Source organism: Arachis ipaensis, chromosome B10, assembly GCF_059453495.1.
Source record: "Arachis ipaensis isolate K30076 ecotype BB chromosome B10, ASM5945349v1, whole genome shotgun sequence".
In the NCBI taxonomy this organism is placed as follows: domain Eukaryota; kingdom Viridiplantae; phylum Streptophyta; class Magnoliopsida; order Fabales; family Fabaceae; genus Arachis; species Arachis ipaensis.
The window spans coordinates 22,690,835-22,709,091 of record NC_142435.1 but is presented as its reverse complement, the minus strand read 5'-3'; the positions used below and the strand labels follow the sequence as shown (position 1 = coordinate 22,709,091).

The 18,257-nt window shown below is 32.2% G+C and overlaps 2 protein-coding genes and 1 pseudogene across 2 annotated transcripts in view; 1 reads left to right on the top strand and 2 right to left on the bottom strand.

Annotated features, from left to right (window-relative positions):
* The first annotated feature begins 2,170 nt into the window (after positions 1-2,170).
* Positions 2,171-5,722, top strand: LOC107623376 (bifunctional aspartate aminotransferase and glutamate/aspartate-prephenate aminotransferase). The gene is made up of 10 exons (XM_016325611.3): positions 2,171-2,586; positions 2,676-2,934; positions 3,077-3,170; positions 3,293-3,396; positions 3,867-4,115; positions 4,208-4,321; positions 4,545-4,628; positions 4,881-5,051; positions 5,138-5,251; positions 5,406-5,722. Exons 1-10 carry the CDS (start codon positions 2,477-2,479, stop codon positions 5,544-5,546), a joined length of 1,440 nt encoding a protein of 479 aa, XP_016181097.1. The 5' UTR covers positions 2,171-2,476; the 3' UTR covers positions 5,547-5,722.
* A 1,700-nt stretch (positions 5,723-7,422) lies between these two features.
* On the bottom strand, positions 7,423-8,385 carry LOC148579402 (uncharacterized; annotated as a pseudogene).
* A 7,522-nt stretch (positions 8,386-15,907) lies between these two features.
* The window catches only part of LOC107624498 (sulfate transporter 2.1), a 32,391-nt gene continuing 30,041 nt past the window's right edge, over positions 15,908-18,257 (bottom strand). The window contains exons 10-12 of the mRNA XM_016326990.3: positions 18,107-18,198; positions 16,710-16,786; positions 15,908-16,301 (exon numbers count right to left, since the gene is read on the bottom strand). Coding sequence (XP_016182476.1) covers positions 16,176-16,301; positions 16,710-16,786; positions 18,107-18,198 — 295 coding nt within the window. The 3' untranslated portion in view covers positions 15,908-16,175. The remainder of the gene's footprint in view (positions 16,302-16,709; positions 16,787-18,106; positions 18,199-18,257) is intronic.

Here is an 18,257-nt window from a genome sequence, read left to right as displayed (position 1 = left end):
AGTTAGTTCAAAAAGAGGAAAACTAACCTAGTAAAAGATAAATAATGAAGGGGGTAGTTGAGAGAGAAGGAAAGAGGGAATTGAGAGAGAAATAGAGAGTGAATTTTTAGAAAAAAGGTGATAATGACAGAGGAGAAAGAACATCTTTTATAATTGGACGAAGTTCACTCCGTTGTTACATTACTAGGCGAACTGTATTACTTGGTTCTAAGTCACCAAATCACTAGGCGAACTGAAGACAGTAACATGCAGTTTGTCATGAAATTAAGCGAATTACATATAAAAATTGGTATTAGTGATTAATGTGTTTTTTTATTTAAAAAATAAAGAATTTTTTAATTTATAATAAAAAATTCTTAGTATATATGTATTTTGGATGCAATGCAATTTTAAAGAAAAGAATAATTTGATAGAAAGATTTATTTGTCTTCAATTTTTTAAAAAATTAAAAATTAATGTTATTTTTTTTATATTTATGATGTAAAAATTCCTAAATAACTTAACACATATCTTAGATTAGAATACGTGTTTAAAATGAGCTCAACACTTATGTGCTTATTGAATATGTCACATTTATATAGGTCATTAGATTTTATTAGATTAAAATCAAAGGCTAATATAAAAGAAGAGTATTGATAGACTCTAATAAATACAGAATATCATAGTACATAAATAAATGTTTTAAATGACAATATTTTAATACACAATACTTTAAATGACAACAAAATCTTTTATTCTTAAATAATTAAATATAAAATATATAAATACAAAATATTTGAATATTTTTTATTTATTAAAATTAATTATTATACAAAAATTTTTTATAATATTAAAAAATTATATTAAAATGATATTTTAAAGTGTAACATAAAAATATAAAATAATTAAAATTTTATTTTATATTACTTGATAAATAATTAAATTATTATATTCAAAATTTATTAATTAACTACTTTTATTAAAAATATTATTATATAATATAATTTTTTATAAAAATATTTTTAAAATATAATTTACGCTTATATAGGATTGTATAATCTACGTATATATATCATGTATTACATATAATATTTTAAATAAATTATATTTTAAAAATATTTTTATGAAAAATTATATTATATAATAATATTTTTAATAAAAATAGTTAGTTAATAAATTTTGAATATAATAATCTAATTATTTGTCAAGTAATATAAAATAAAATTTTAATTATTTTATATTTTTATGTTATAATTTAAAATATTATTTTAATATAATTTTTTAATATTATAAAAAATTTTGTATAATAATTAATTTTAATAAATAAAAAATATTTAGATATTTTGTATTTATATATTTTATATTTAATTATTTAAGAATAAAAGATTCGATTGTCATTTAAAGTATTGTATATTAAAGTATTGTCATTTAAAACATTTATTTACTATGATATTCTGTATTTATTAGAATCTATCAATGTTCTTCTTTTATATTAGTCTTTGATTTTAATCTAATAAAATCTAATGGTCTATATAAATGTGACACATTTAATAAATATATAAGTGTTGAGCTTATTTTAGACATACCCCTTAGATTAGATGCACATCAATTTTTTAAATGAGCATTTTGAGTGCACCCGAAATTAACGTATTAAATTTTCTTTCATATCTTAAATACAGTACATTAGAAATACATGTATGTTTTATTTATCTTGTAACCTTACATCAAAATATATTTCAAAATTTAAATTGATAAATATTTTAGAAATTACGCATATTGAGAAATAAAAAAAAAAAAAAACCGTATGCGAGTTCCCTTATTGACCATCTCACTGATCTCAGTTTATCATTTTTCTTTTTAATCTACTTAAGTCATCACTTAATTGAGGATAATATTTTCAGAGATTATATATTATACTTGTTTAGCCTAATATAAAGGTGCACGATGAACTTCCAATGAATAATGATTGTTATTTCAGAAATTATTTTCTGAAGCAAAACATGCATATCGATCCTGGCGAGCCCAAATCATTAAAAGGATAAGGAACCTTAAAATTATTTAGGTCCATGATTGTTATATATTGAACGTTGGAAGACGTGACATGATAAAAAATTATGAGTAATAATGTTTCTATCTCTTAATAATTAAGCCCAAAATACCCTTTTAAATATCCCCTTCCCAAGTCCCAACTAATTATCTTCACTTCACTTTACATTTCACTCCCAAAACATTAACGAAAAAACAAAAACTACATCCGTGTAAAAATTGAGTTCAATCTTATTGACTTGAACGACTATTAATCTATTAATAAAGTTAGTTTAGTTCTTTTTGGTTCCACCCACCAACTAACTCTTCTCCCACCAACCCCCTCTTCCCTCTTCTTTGAATCTTACCTTTAATTTTCTCATTTCTTCTCCTTTTCATTTCAGTTACTTCAATTGCATTTTTTTTCACCTTTCTTTCTCGTATTATCATAACACCTTCAATCGAATTCACAATGGCGAATACTCTAAACAGCGCTACCATCTCCAGAACCCAATTCGGAGATCAATGCCCCTCTTTCCATTCCGTGATTCCTCCACCTACTCGTAGATCTCTTCCTTTCATGTGAGTTCTTCTTCTTTATGCTCCATTTTCATTTGTTTCTAATATCCGCCTCTGCAACTGTTTTTTTGAATATTATGTGTTTTCTGTAGAACGGTGCATAAGGGAAAACGTGTTGAGCTGAATAGAAGAAGAGCTCTTGTGGCGGTTGTGAAAGCGAAGAGTAGTAGCTTTGAAGATTCAGAATCTTTTGGTGTTGATATTTCTTTGAGTCCGAGGGTTAATGCTGTTAAGCCTTCCAAGACTGTTGCCATAAGTGACCAGGCCACTGCTCTTGTCGAAGCCGGAGTGCCGGTTATTCGCTTGGCCGCCGGAGAACCTGATTTCGATACACCTGCCGTCATAGCTGAGGTGAATTCTCATTTTATTTTTGTGTGAATTGTACTTTATTGCTGCATCTTTCTGCTTTTTGATTTAGGTGTATGATAATGAAATTATGATCATGAAGTAATGATCATGTGAATGTTTGATTAATGTGTGGTGAGTATGGTAGGCTGGGATTAATGCTATTCGCGAAGGATACACAAGGTACACCCCTAATGCCGGAACATTTGAATTGCGCAGCGCGATTTGTCATAAGTTGAAGGGTTAGCTAATTCATGCACTTCAAGTGTTTGTGTTTGGTTTACTCTGGTTAATTGTTTTTTACTGATTTTTTGAGATGGGGGCTTATGTGGCTTTTGACAATTTTCCTGAATTTTTATTGCAGAGGAGAATGGAATTACATATACTCCTGATCAGATTGTGGTAAGCAATGGAGCAAAGCAGAGTATTGCTCAGGCAGTACTTGCAGTTTGTTCACCGGGCGATGAGGTATGTAATGGCTCTTTACCTTACTTGCGAAGACATTAGGCTAGTTAAAGAAAAATGGTGAGTGTGCTTTAAATTTGTGCTGAAATACAGGGTTAGGGGAAAAAATTGACTTCAACAATATACAAGCTTTAGCTTTGTTCTCCTTTTGATGCTGTATTCTTGTATGTGTTTACAGACTTGTAGTAGGATTCCATGATCTGTTTGAACTTAGTGACAAGCCTTTGTTTTGATCAACTGACTTTGTATTTTGTAACTCAGCATTCATTTCTGAACCCCTTGCTCCATGTATTGTTTTTCTGCTGTACTCATGAAATTTGATTATCATATATTTTGGGTCAAGCAAGCTTTATATGCCAATGAAAGATTGCTCCATTCTGTGTTATGTTTACAACTATGAAAGATGTATCTTATGTCATTCTTCCCTTTGCAAACTCTGCGGTTTACATTACCATGTCTTGTAAATTCTTCAGGTCATTATTCCGGCCCCATTTTGGGTGAGTTACCCAGAAATGGCAAGATTGGCTGATGCAACACCTGTGATTCTTCCAACCAGCATATCTGATAATTTTCTTTTGGATCCCAAACTCCTTGAATCCAAAATCACTGAAAAATCAAGAGTACTTATTCTTTGCTCGCCATCTAACCCAACAGGGTCAGTCTATCCAAAGAAATTACTTGAAGAGATAGCCCAAATTGTAGCAAAGCACCCCAGGCTTCTGGTAGCTTTATACTTCCATGACTAGATCACGTGTGTCAATGTTTTTTTCTAAATGATAGTTCCTTTGAAGATCTTTATGGCTGTTTTATACAGGTCATCTCTGATGAAATTTATGAACACATAATTTATGCACCAGCAACTCATACGAGCTTTGCATCTTTACCTGGCATGTGGGACAGGACTCTTACTGTGAACGGTTTTTCCAAGGTTAATCTGTTAGGATATGTTCTCTTACCTTAATTCAAATTAATATATCTTTTTGGGTATTTCATTATTTTTGGTGTTGTTGATCTCTTTTTTTTTTTTGTTGACTACTCAATTCATATTTGTTATTTGTTAGTATAGTTGTCAATTATGGCATGATGCATAAAGCCTTTGGTCAGGTAACTTGGTTATGAACTTGCGATGTTTTTGAACTGTGTTCTTGTAGGCATTTGCAATGACTGGTTGGCGACTTGGATATATTGCTGGCCCGAAACATTTTATTGCAGCATGCGGAAAGCTTCAAAGTCAGGTATGTTGTAATTGTTTTCGGTTGGCCATTTTTGTCAACAATATAGCTCTACTTTGTATTTCTCTTTGTTTCCTGTTGCTCCAAGACATCTTTATATGCTTAGGGTCTTGCAAGATTCGGCAATGGAGAGAAGAAAATTTCTATTTTTCATTTGGATTAAGTTGGAGTTGGACGATTTATGCTATATGTGTGCTTGCATGCACGTGGCCACATGCGCCCAATATGATGCCTGACACATATTATCTTATTCAGTTCACTTCAGGGGCAAGTAGTATATCCCAGAAAGCTGCAGTTGCTGCCTTAGGGCTAGGCTATGCTGGTGGGGAGGCTGTTTCTACCATGGTGAAAGCATTCAGGGAACGAAGAGATTTCTTGGTTAGAAGTTTTAGAGAGATGGATGGTGTGAAAATATCAGAACCTCAGGTTCACAAACTCAACTATATGATGTTTCTCCTCCTTCTGTTCTCTGCTATTCTACTTTGTAAATATACCATGCTGTCCACTTTCAGGGAGCATTTTATCTATTCCTTGATTTCAGCTCCTACTACGGAAGAGAAGTTGATGGTTTCGGTAAAATTGAGAATTCTGAGTCCCTCTGTCGATACCTTCTAGACAAGGGCCAGGTATCAGCAGTAATATTTTGTTTTACTATTTTTCTGAAACATCTTATATGTATATAAAGTTAAGATAGCTGATGGACATGATGCTTTGAAAGGTTTAATGCATCACATTTCGCAAATAATAATTTTATTTGTTTTGTGGTGTTTTCATTTGCAGGTTGCTCTGGTGCCGGGAAGTGCATTCGGAGATGACACTTGCATCCGCATCTCTTATGCTGCATCCCTTACTACCTTACAGGCAGCTGTAGAGAGAATTAAGAAAGCACTTATCCCTCTAATCTCTGCTGCTCTTGTTTGAAGCATATGAATTGAACTCTTTCTTCTACTTGATGTATTTTATATTTGGCTTTGGCAATTTGCAACTAGTTAAATCCTTAAAATAACAGGCTGTGGCTATTTTCTCTTCTGAATACCACATCCTAAATGATGATTATTAAAATTATGTGGGTAGTTGATCATTTCATGATTTCTAAATAATTGTCAGTGAAAGTAATTTGTCCAATTTATTTGAAGGAACTGCTGCAGATTCTGGATAACGTTCCTACTTAGAAAAAGCGATATATTCAAAAACTAATGTATCTGAACATAAATGAAAGATAATGGATAAAAAACGGAGGGAGGTTACACAAGATCCCGAAGTGTTCCTACTTCCTACACTATTAATGTGGGCATATTCATGCTTGAAACATGGCCAAACTGAGTTCAAGAGTTCACTATTGTTAAAGGTTCAGGAAACACTATTAATTAGAGTGAGACTCGCGCGATGCCCAGAGTGATAAATTAATTATAGTATATATTATATTTTAATAAGTATTATATTATTTAAAAATTAATTAAAATATATACAAACTAATATTAAATTTGATGTGTTTATTATTTAAAATATTTTGTAATACAAAAGTTTTTAATGTTAAAGTTGTACAAAGCTACATCTTCATTTGTTGTTTTTATGTTCGTATTTGTTATAATTAATTGACTTAGTCTTTTTATATAGTGTTTGTCCTCCTTTTTTATTTTCGGTTTTTGTTGGAATTATTTCTTTTTTCTTCCTGTCATATATTTTTGTGGAGACATGATATTTTTAATCCGTTGACTTGTATACATTTTCTGATCTATTGTCTTTTTTTATTCCATCTATGTATATATTTTCTTCATGTGAAGATGTGTCTTAGATTCGTTTACTTTTCTTTCTCCTTAATCTCTTAATTTATATGTCATCTAGGTTTGATAATATTCATGTTGGTGAAGTCGTTTTCTATAATCAATGAAGAATATAAATGAACAATAAAAATTATGTTTTGAATAAATAAATTTTTTGTTGTATTACCTGTTTTATTTGTTGTAATAAGGGTTAAGTTTCAGTATTTTTTGTTGGAATAAATGTCTTGGCAATAGTATATTGTTAAGAGTATAGTTAAAATCATTTACTTTGACTTCAAATATAAGTGTAAAGTATAAATTTTTTAATTGGGATGGTGCTTCAATATCATTGCTGTCTTGGAGTGTAATTAAATTTAAGATAGTTTTGTCCAATAATTTTTTTTGCTTTTCTATCAAATAGTACAAAAATTGTTAATTGTGGCATTTTGATCTAGTATCTTTAATTTAAGTTTTAATCTAGAATAATTATTGAGTTTGTAATTTATAATTTGATAGAATTTTTTATGATAAGTATAATTTGATGAAATTTTTTATAATTTGAATCTATAATAATTTTATTTTTTGTATTTTTGTGGGTTTTCTTTTGACGTCTATTTATTCTTTTTTCCATAATGCATACAGTTTTTCAAATACATCTATAATAAACAAAATAAAAACTAAAAAAAATGATTACTTCGTTGGATTTTTTATTTAAATTAAATAAATATAATATTTACCGATTTAAATAAACGTGGAGGAATTTACCAAAATGCATTGTTAGTCATATCTCAGATACAGAGGGGCATTCTCAAAAATGGCCACATTTCGGGTGCACTGACCCCGTTCTATGATACGCGGTGTACGAGTCTTATCTTGGATGCACCTGAGATATGCGTGTACTCTGATTTGGGCCAGTGAATCTGAGATACATGCGAGAATATAGGAGAATGTTTTATATATGACGTTACAATATTTTCGTAAAAAAGCATATATCAACATGGATAAACAAGTAGAGTCATACATGTGATGGAGGTCTATAGACATAAACAATAAACAAAATACATAGCAATAATAGTAACTAACGCCGTCCGACGGCAGCAAGTGGGTGGTGGAAGAATTGCTACAATCATGGGAGGAGGCATAGGAGGTGGTGGCCAGACAGAATCGGATAGTGGTGGCGGTGGTGGCAGGGATGGAGTCTGATAGTAGAGTGACGGAGCAAAGCCACACTGGTGCTGTGGTGGAGGAGGAGTCTGGTAGCACCCTGGAAGAGCTGTCCCATACTGGGTGGATACACCGCTCGATATCCCAGGTATGTCGGTATCGTCTCTCTGGAGGTGATAATGATTGGCCAAGTCATCCATCGTATCATTGGTCGCCCCGATGATCTAGAACATATCATCCATGTTTATCTCAACATCGGATCCAATGTCGAACAGGGGCTGCTCCCAAGCGGTGTCATTAGTCGGGTGGTGACTGGGATGGAGATACCCGGCATAAGCCTCGTAGCCATGTCAGCTTCATGGTCAGCGAAAAATGTATCGGACAGCTGCCCTGTATATGCATCGGGAATGCCAACCTCGGTTATATCCTTCTGTCATGCGTACTCAGGCTCCTCTTCTGACAACTGTTAGTCTCTGTCACCGTCCTTACGAGTGCGCTGACCACGTGCCTGACGTGCTGGTCTCCAGACATCATCGCGAGGTCGCCTCCTCGCCTGTCGCCTTCGATTTGGGACATCCCATGGTAACTGTATCTCATCTCTATGACCAGGGGCTGTGGGGAGGATATCAGCTGGTGGGGCTGCTGCTCTGGGATCGGTGAGGACGTCATCACCGGAGAGATGTCTCACTATGCAGGAATGCTGCCACCAGGTGAGGTACTCCTGTGTCGGGCGAAGGTTTGGATGGTCGTCGATTGTAATCAAGTGCTGTGCCTGGTAGGGCCCCTGAACAGGTCGTACCAGTAACGGTGCTGGTCTGGCCACCAGACGTCATCTCCCCTGGTCGTCTTGAAAAGGAACTCATCGACGTCCATCGGGTCAGCCGGCCTGTGCATCAATCATTCAAAGGATCTATTAAAATTATATTTGATGATTACAAAGAGTCACCATAACTCGAAAGGGAGTAAGATATACCACAACACAATAAGGCCTCAATCACACACAGCAAAAGCACAACAAAGGAAAATTCAACAATTAATCAAGAAATAACAGGGCTCTTTTCAACAACCTAACAATAACAAATGAAGGCAAAATATAATCCATATAACTCAGAAACAAAAATCAGAAAAGATGAAAAAATATAAGAAAAAAATAGAATACAATTCAAGAAGAAATTATAGTTATAAAATATAAGCAAAAATGATAATCACAGGAATTGAAAGATGATAACAAAAGAAAAGATCAGTTAGATTTTACTTGGAAAAGGATTTTCCCAAAACTCTGGCTTTGTAATTTTCTACTGCACCAAACAAATTAGGGAAAATATTTAAACAAAAATTTTACCAAATTAAAAGAGAAATATTTGAATAAAAATTAGGAAAAATAGTGGGAACCACTACAAGAAAAATGCTGAGTACCGGCAGATTTACCGTTAGATTTATTGTCAGACATTAGCGTCGGGTTTATCTGCGGATTTGGACATAAATTTGTCAAGTAAAAAAATTACCGTCGAATTATAACATCCGACAGTAAATTTTCCGGTAATATTTGGAGAGAAAAAAATAATTGGCGTGAGGATTACCATCAGATTTATAGGAGGATAAATTGGATGGTACCCTGGATTAGTGAAACACTGCATTTTGAAGCACCGTGAAGCTTTACCAGCAGATTTTTATGTTGATAAATCTGACGGTAATGTTGCCCTAAATTCGAATTGTTGCAAATTTGAATTTTATAAGATTTTAATTTGATTAGTTCTAAGTAAAGAATTATGTTTTGAAAAATTTTAATGAAATTTAATGGATGCAAATTTGAATTTAATTCGTATGCTCTTTGCAGACATAACGACAGGCAAAGGTGTCACGAATCGGCCTCGTGGTCGTGGTAGAGGAAGGATGTCTACTGGTACTCCTGGGACTTCTCGATCATCACCCTCTACTCTGACTACTCCTGAGACATCACAGGCAATGGGTGCACATGATCAGTCATTCATCATAGTCTCTAACCCCAACTATGTGGCTCCTTTTACTACGCACCCTCGCAACTAGTTCGGCTGTTTCACCACAGTAGACTTCTCCACCACCTCCGTCTGCTCAGTATTCCACTATTTTGACGATGACGACACCTCTAGCGATAAACACCGCGGTGCCAAAATGTTCTCATGGATCCCAGCCAGATGACCCTCCACCAGATCCTATCATATGGATGACTATTTGGCCTGATGATTTGACAGTGTGAATACTATTTTAAGTCTTTTATATGCATACTATTTTAGTTAGTCCGTTTAATTTAGTTACACTCAATTTTCTAGTTTTAGTGGATTTAGGTTGTTAAGATAAGTTAGATTTAGGTTAGTGGATTTAGGTTCAAATATTTTGTTTTATATGCATACTACTTGATTGTTGATGGATGTTGCTGCTTAAGTGATATAATTCCATATTGGTTTATTTGTGAATTGTTTAGGGTTTATTGTTGACGGATAGAATTTGTGGCGCATTCTATTTATAGATAAAATTTTGCTAAAATTTTTATAAAATCTAAATATAACTGAAGTTTATAGATTACTTCAAATAATTTTTTAGTAAACTACTAATCTTAAGTTTTTCATTGATAGGTTTGTGTTAAATAACAATGTGTGTACATAGGAGTGCACTAATTTCATCAAGATGATGTACGACCACCAGTGGTCGAGCTACACGAAGATCCCTACTGAGACCAGAGAGTGATTGTTCCAGAAGTGGACAGTAAAAACTCTATATATTCAAACCTTACTTAGTTTATATCTTCTATTTTATTTAATTATGTATTTAAGTTTAATTAACTAGTGTTAAATACTCTTTATGCAAAAAAAATTATATAGGACAAGACGCACGATGTCATGATCAGGATGATCCTCGACCGTCGGATGACTAGGCAACTACAGCAGATGATGGATGACGTACGTGAGCGGCGTGACTGCCCCTATTTAGTTCCGTCCAGGCCTTAAGAAGGCATTGTATGTCCATTAGGAGACTGATGAGAGGTTCTAGTGTCGTCATCTCACGAATAGAGCTAACAGAGTATCGGCCAAGTCGTCGAAGTATACTGGTGGGTCAACGACTTTTATGAAGACAAAGGCCAGGTCGGTATGTAATTTGTTTCAATTTGTTATTAAGTTGATTTTGTTTTTGAAATATAATGTCATTATAACTTGATTTAACATGTTGTTTCAACCTGCATAGTCTAAGTCATGAGTCGTGATGCGGCGATTACGGAGACCTTCAAGTACACCCACAACTTAAAGGAGAACAAGGAGAGATTTGCTTATCAGCAGGTTGCAGATCATTATGTGAGTAAACATCATAGGGTATAACGTTTTATTTTCAATTAACTGCAGTCCTCATCATAACATGTGTTACATAGGAGTCCTACATGCAGAAATTGGCGGTGACCACAACCCAACAATCTCAGTAAACTGGAGATGACGACAACAACTCCGCTGCAGCTGAAGTCGATCCTAACACGGTTTGGTTTGAGATCACATCTGAGCCATACAAGAACCGTGTCTATGGGCTGGGATCGTTCTTCACTGACAACCTCTTCACCTCCACACTAAGACATTCATCCGCCTCTGCCACCAACTGGCCCGTCGATCTCACAAACGACATTAATTTGAGGGAGCAGGTACTAGAGCTCACCCGGAGCATTCACCAACTGACTCAACAACTGCAATAGCTTAAGAAGAAGTATCAGGAGATCCTCACATACGTCTCAGACACAAATTTCCTCAAACTAGAGTGGAGACGGGAGTTAGAGCGGCTTCAGCGGATGGAGTAATAGATGACGGTGTACCAAGATTAGATGCGGGCCAATGGCAGCACCAGCAGCGGCGCTGCTACAGGGGCACTGACATCATCGCATAATCCGCCGCCTTAGCAGGACCAGGGAGATGATAACGACGAGACTATTTGGATCTTTAGTTATTAGAATTTTATTGTAGACTGTTTCGTTGTATATTCTACTTTTTTATTGTTAATTTTTTTGTATACTTGATATTTAATTTATCATATTTGATTTCTATTATTTAGAATTTGACTACAAATTGTGCAAAAAAAGTTAATAAAAAATAAACAAAAGAATTTGACCACCTATTGTGTATAAAAACATAAATAAAAATTAAATTTATCGTCGGATTTATCGAGGGCAATATCCGACAGTAATTAGGTGGGAAAGAAAATATTGGAGTGGTAAAATTACTGGCGGATAATTTTTGTTATTCCGGCGGTAAATCCAACGATACTTAATGTTTTTCTTGTAGTGAATCATGCCAAATTGATTCATCGCACACGACTTAGCCATGGTGGGTCCTGTTCCTATCAAATGAGAGACAACAAGTCCGAGAATTTAAAAGCCCAAATTCATTTTTTTGCTGTAGCAAATCTCTATCCAATTTGTGCAATAACTTGGCATCAGTATTATTATGTGGCTAAAGACAGTGCCTTTTAGAAGCATAGCCACGAAAAATGTCATAGATATCTCCCTGAAGCACTGTCCTGAGCTCAATGTCGGTGAAGAAACCCAAACTCAAGGAGTGGTCGAGCTTCTCAACCCCTCGTCAAAATCGCCCCTAATTTTAGCACCACCAAAGAGGAAGAAAGAATGAGATTGCGATAGAGATGACTGCATCAGCAGAATAATACGAGGTAGTGACAACAATAATGATATTATAGCTAGAATTTCTACTACTAACAGCAAGTAAATCTCAATTGAAGAAAAAATAAAAAGAAGAAAATAGATGGAACATCAGCCACTCCATGACAAGAAAAGAATGAGACGGCTTCACAATTGATCAACTCACATAAAGAAGAAAAATAAGATCTGAGATTCAAGCAACAAGAAGGATTCAGAGAAATAGATAGAAGTAGAGGAAAAAGGACTCGCAAGTTCAAGGAAGGGAAGGGAGAAAAAAATGGAAAACAGGGACAGAGAAAATGTTGATAATGGAAAAGAAACGATTTTGTAGTTTAGGAGGCCACTGTTAATGTTATTTATGATAAATTGATAAAACCTAACTACAGGAATGAATGTTTGTAGCAAATTTTACGAACTAACATATAACTTTACTATTTTAATGTATTCGTGGGTAATTTTTTGTGGCTAAATCCTTTTTCTGGCAGTGTGTTTTGAAAATTTTAATATACGATAATATTTGAAAATTGAGATTTTTTTCAATTTTTAATTATTTTCAAACATCCACAAATATCCACGATGATTCAGATATACGCCGAGTAACATATCTATTACTCGTCACAATATGGGATAGAAATGGGGTCGTTTTGGCAAATAATGAGGATGGGGATAGGGGTGGCAAACGGGGCGAAACTTGCCGGACTGGTCCGGATAACTCACCAAAAAAGACGGGTCGGACTGAAAATTTAAAACTGCTATAATTAAAATGTCCGCCTAATTCCCAGATTTCAGCGGGATGGGGTGGGCTTTCCCGATGGGCCCGTCATGTTCTAAATTATAATTTAGATTATGTTCTATGTTTGATTGATTAGAGACTTGAAGATGTTTAATTATATGTTTTGGATATATTTATTTTATTTTTTACAATATTAGTTTTATTATTTTATTTCAAAAAATTTGGTTGATAATTATATTTATTACATATTTAAAATTATTAAGACTTTAATATTTGTGAATTTAGAAATTATAATTTTTTTATATCTTTAAAAATTGTAAATTTATTGAAATAATTGTAAAATTATATAATAATAATAATAATAATAATAATAATAATAATTGGCGAGCTTAGCCCGCTAATTCGCGAAATAAAATTTGAAATCGCCTCACTAGATGAAGTAGCACAAGGCGGATTAGCCTATTTGTTACCCCTAGATAAAAGTTGAGGGGATGCCTTCTCCTGTGGAGACTCATTACCAATGTTCTGAAAATCAGACCGGGCTAATCGGAAATCGGTCACCTAACCGATTCGGTCCACCTATAAAACCGTTTTACAAAAAATTGGCAAAAAAACTGACCGAACCGATGGTTAACCGACAAATCGGACGAACCGGCTAGATTTCAAAGAGCACCGGTTCTCCCTCCCAAGTCACGAAACGACGTCATTTGGTGCTGGAAAAAAAAAAGAAAAAGGCTGAAGTGAAGTCTGAATGCAGTGAGCCACTTTCCTAGTTTCCTCTTCAAAAAAGACTCCTAGTCACCTCCCAACCTAACCCTAATCTCGTCGACCTTCAAACGAAGCCTCACCGTCAAATGAAACAAACGCCATCGTCAAACAAAACAAACGCTGGAGCGAAGCCTCACCGTCGCAGGTCGTCGGCTTGTTGTCGTCACCGTCACCAAAACGTCGTCGTCTTGCTCTGGCCTCTGGCCTTCTGTGCTCTCCTGCGGTGAGTACTGACTACTGAGTTCTTCTATTCTTCAATCTTTTTGAGTTTTTGTCTTTGTTCTTCTATTCTTCTGTTTTTCACTTTTTCAATCTTTTTGAGTTTATATTTTGAGTAATGTTGTTTTTTCAGTTAAATTTTTATTCAGTGAAGAATTTAGGGCAGATTTGAAGTAGGTTGATGTTCTTCAGATGCAAAGTTCTTCTGAGTTCTTGTTCTGTTTCTAATTTTTTTTTATTTTTTTTATTATATGATTAATCATTCTGTAATGTTGAATAAATTTGATGTAGGTTCAATTTTAAAATTTTGCTCTGTTGAATTCTGCTCTGTTGATGTAGGTTCAATTTTTTTAATTCTGCTCTATTGAATTAACTAGATGAATTGTTGAATTTAATTATATTGAATGCCATATGAATTGTATGAACTATGAATTGATATATTAGTTTGGATTCTGAATTGCTGTCATTCTGAATTTGGATGGAACAGCCACAAAATAATCAACAATTCAAAATTAATATTCAACATCTTAGAAAACTATTCTGGATTAAGTTCCTGAAGTGCTATGTACATATATCATAACCCTAAATTCATTGGGATATTATCCAACAATAGCAACTAAGCCTAGTCCACTAAGGTTTTGTTTGAATATAGGAAAGAAAATAGAAGGAAAGAAAATAAGAGAAAAGAAAATGAGAGGAAAGACAATAGAAGGAAAAGTAGAATTATTTGTGTGTTGTTTGGATGAAGAGAAAATGAATGGAAAGAAAATAGAGAAAAAAATTTCTTTTGTTTGGATGAGAAGAAAAATGAGAAAAAAGAAAATCATAATGGTATAAAGTTACATTAATACCCTTATAATAAAATAAAGTATAAATAGTTTTATTTATTTATATTTTATTGTATTTTATGAATATTATAAAATATTATAATTTTATAAATTATTTATCTAATACATATATAATGTTTAAATATAAATCTTAATTATAATAATGTATTAAAACTATTAAAACTAAATTTATATTAATAATTATTAATAATAATAGAATCAGGGGTAGTATTGTAAATATACCAAAAATAATATTTTCTTTCTTGTTTTCTTGCTTCTAATGGAGAGAAAAAAAATTTTGTAAGACCCACATCAAAATTTTTTTTCCTTCCCATTTTCTTTGGTATCCAAACAAAGGAAAATGAAAATTTCTATTCATTTTCCTTCCACCACTTTTCTTTTTTCTTATTTTCCCTTAAACCAAACACAGTGTAAGTGAGTTCAGTTACATGGATTAAAGTGGGCCATAGTGCTCTATCAGGAACCATATCCATGTTTAAACCGTTAATAGCCCTTTTGGTCATTCCCCCGAGTTTTCTCAAGTAGCATTTGGTTACTCACCTGCACCAAAATTTGGAGAAGGGGACAAATAAAAGAAAGGGAAAAAAAAATACCCCTACTCAACAATGGACTTGGGCTACTTACCCGAGTCCCTATCACATACTTATTCTCGAAATAAAAATCTTATTCACATTTTACTTAAATACTGACAGCCAAGTATTGAATGTATAACACTAATAAGTAGAAAAAACAAAACATAGGATTCTCTTATGTACCTTCTGAAAAAATTGAACCAACTTTTCTACAAATGGAATAAGGGTGGAAATCAAATTCAAAACCTGGACCTGGAGTTGTTTATGACTTTTTAATGACTTTTTAATAATAAATTATGTATTGTTCATTTTATAAAATTGTTAAATTTTGAATCTTAGTTTAAAAATTATTGAATTTAACTTTTTAAAATTATGTATTGAATTTTTTATATTTTTACTCTATATTTAATTAAATCGATTCAATCATAATTTAACTCCGATTGAACCATTAACCATTAAACCAATTATTTGACCGATTCGATAAGTGCTCCGGTTTTCACAACCTTCCTCATTACCATCCCAAAAACCTAATGGGTACAAACGATGGACCGAAACAAACTCCCATCATCTTTATCACAAGATGACTTATTATTATGACACACATCACTAATGATTTGTACTTTTGATATTTTTACATAAAGTTACGTACGTACTTAGACAGGAAATCTAAAATATACACACACCGTCTCACATCATAATTAATTATGAAGTACTATTAATTATGCTTATTTATTTTCGACATTCCAACATGACAATAATAAGTAGCTATTATTAGAAGACTAGATTCTTCTTCGATTTTATTTTCAACGTTAACTCAGCACTGGATCTTGGAGCTAACAGCTTCTTCAACAGTGAGAAAGACCCTGCCATTGATTTTGTTGACAAAGTTTGATACCTTTAGCTTGTGAATCACTTGCCACCTTGGGTTCGCAATGGCTAACTGGTAAGACACCATATATATATAATACGTCAAAGGCAATGATTTCAAATATTAATTAAGAATTTATGAAATGGTGATGGTGTGATTAATTATTATTCAGAAATATGATGAGTTAAAGGGCAACGTATATATTGAGGCAGAATCTATAGTGCCTATGATTATAATAAGTATGGTGGTTATATAAGTATTATTAAAATTAAAGTTATATTTTTTTATATTTTGATAATATTTTTTTATTTTTAAAATTAAAAAATATTGTTAAATAATAAAAAAATATTTTAATTTTTAGCAACGTTTATTAAAAATATTATAGTTATCATTGGCACTGCAGCATGCACCATATATTGAATGGTAGCTTTTTAGATAGCTTAATTATTAGCTTAAGTAAGAAAATAGAAGCCATGTTACCTGCTTCCTATGTGAGGACAAACTCTTGTGCAGTTCCTCAAGAGCAGCAATTCCAGATGTGTCAATGTTCACCAAATCTGTATGATATATTATATATAGAAATGGAATATCATATTTGATCAATCATACTAGCAAAAAATGGTAAAGAATTTATCTTATTAAAGTATTAGCTTGTGATTCAAACATTATATTATCTCATCATTCTGTTAATTAGTTAGGGTTTTCCACTGTATGTAGTGCAGTAAGTATATATCTAAGATATTTTGTTAATGGATTTTATTTTATTTTGTTAAAATAATGGCTGGATAGTTATTTAGAAGCAGAGAGTAGAGGCACATGTACATTCCGAATATTTATACTCTCCCCATTTCATATTAAATATATTTTTTATTTTTATTACAAATTAAATGTTATTTTCAAATTTCAAAAAATTATTAACTAATTTTAACGTGTTATATGTATTCTATTATTAAATAGAATAAAAGATTGAAAAATTTAATGGAATAGAAAAAATATATTATTATGGATATTTTTGTATTTTTCTTTTAGTTATTTATATTTTAATAAAATTTAATAATTATTTTAATACTTGTGCAAAACTAATAAATCTAGTTTATAAAATGAAGAATGTCTTGATAAACTATTTAAAGATTTTATTTACCTTTAAGAGATGTATGTGAAACATACATGTAATATATCTTTTTTATAAAATAACAATCTAGACTTTATTTAGAGCATAAACATTTATAAGTAGATGATTGGGAATGGATCTTTTCAATTGTTAAAAAAATTAAGGGAGTAAAGTGTGATCAGAATCTTTTATTATTTTTTTTTTATGTTTTTTTTATGTTCTACTTATAAAATTAATGATAAAAAATCACACTTTACTCCTTTAATTGTTAAAAAGAATTAAGAGAATCCATTTCTGTTGATGACTTAATAATATTCGATCGAATATATTCTAATACTATTAGAATTGAGATTAAATGTGTCTAATTCAACTCCACAAATTAGTTCAGAATAAGAAATGTCTCTTACTGTCAATGAGTTATAATAACTAAAAGGCATAGTCTTCCCATACTTATCTAAAAGGTCGCGAATTCGAATTAGAAATTTTATATTATGTTGAGAGATAAAAACAAATGTACAAAACTTTTTTTTCTAGAAAGATTTTTAATTATGAGAAATGTTTGGACGGTTAAAATTTATTGTTTTAACTTATTATTTTTAGTTATCAACCTAATTCTTTTAGTCTAATAATTCAACAATATATTTTTATCCTAAATTTTTAAACATTAATAATTGATGATCAAAACCAATAAATTCTGATAATCTTTTAACATTCTTCCTAATTATTTCATGAGTTCTAATTTGTATGAGTTAAATCTAAAACTTACTGGACATGTCAAGGATTACGAATTGAATTTGGCTTATTGCATTTCCCTTGTCATCCATCGATTCTTCTTCCTCACTGACCCATTTCATGATCCTTCAAACCAAAATTCAATATTATTATTAAGCTAATAATTAATTAAATATATGGTAGCA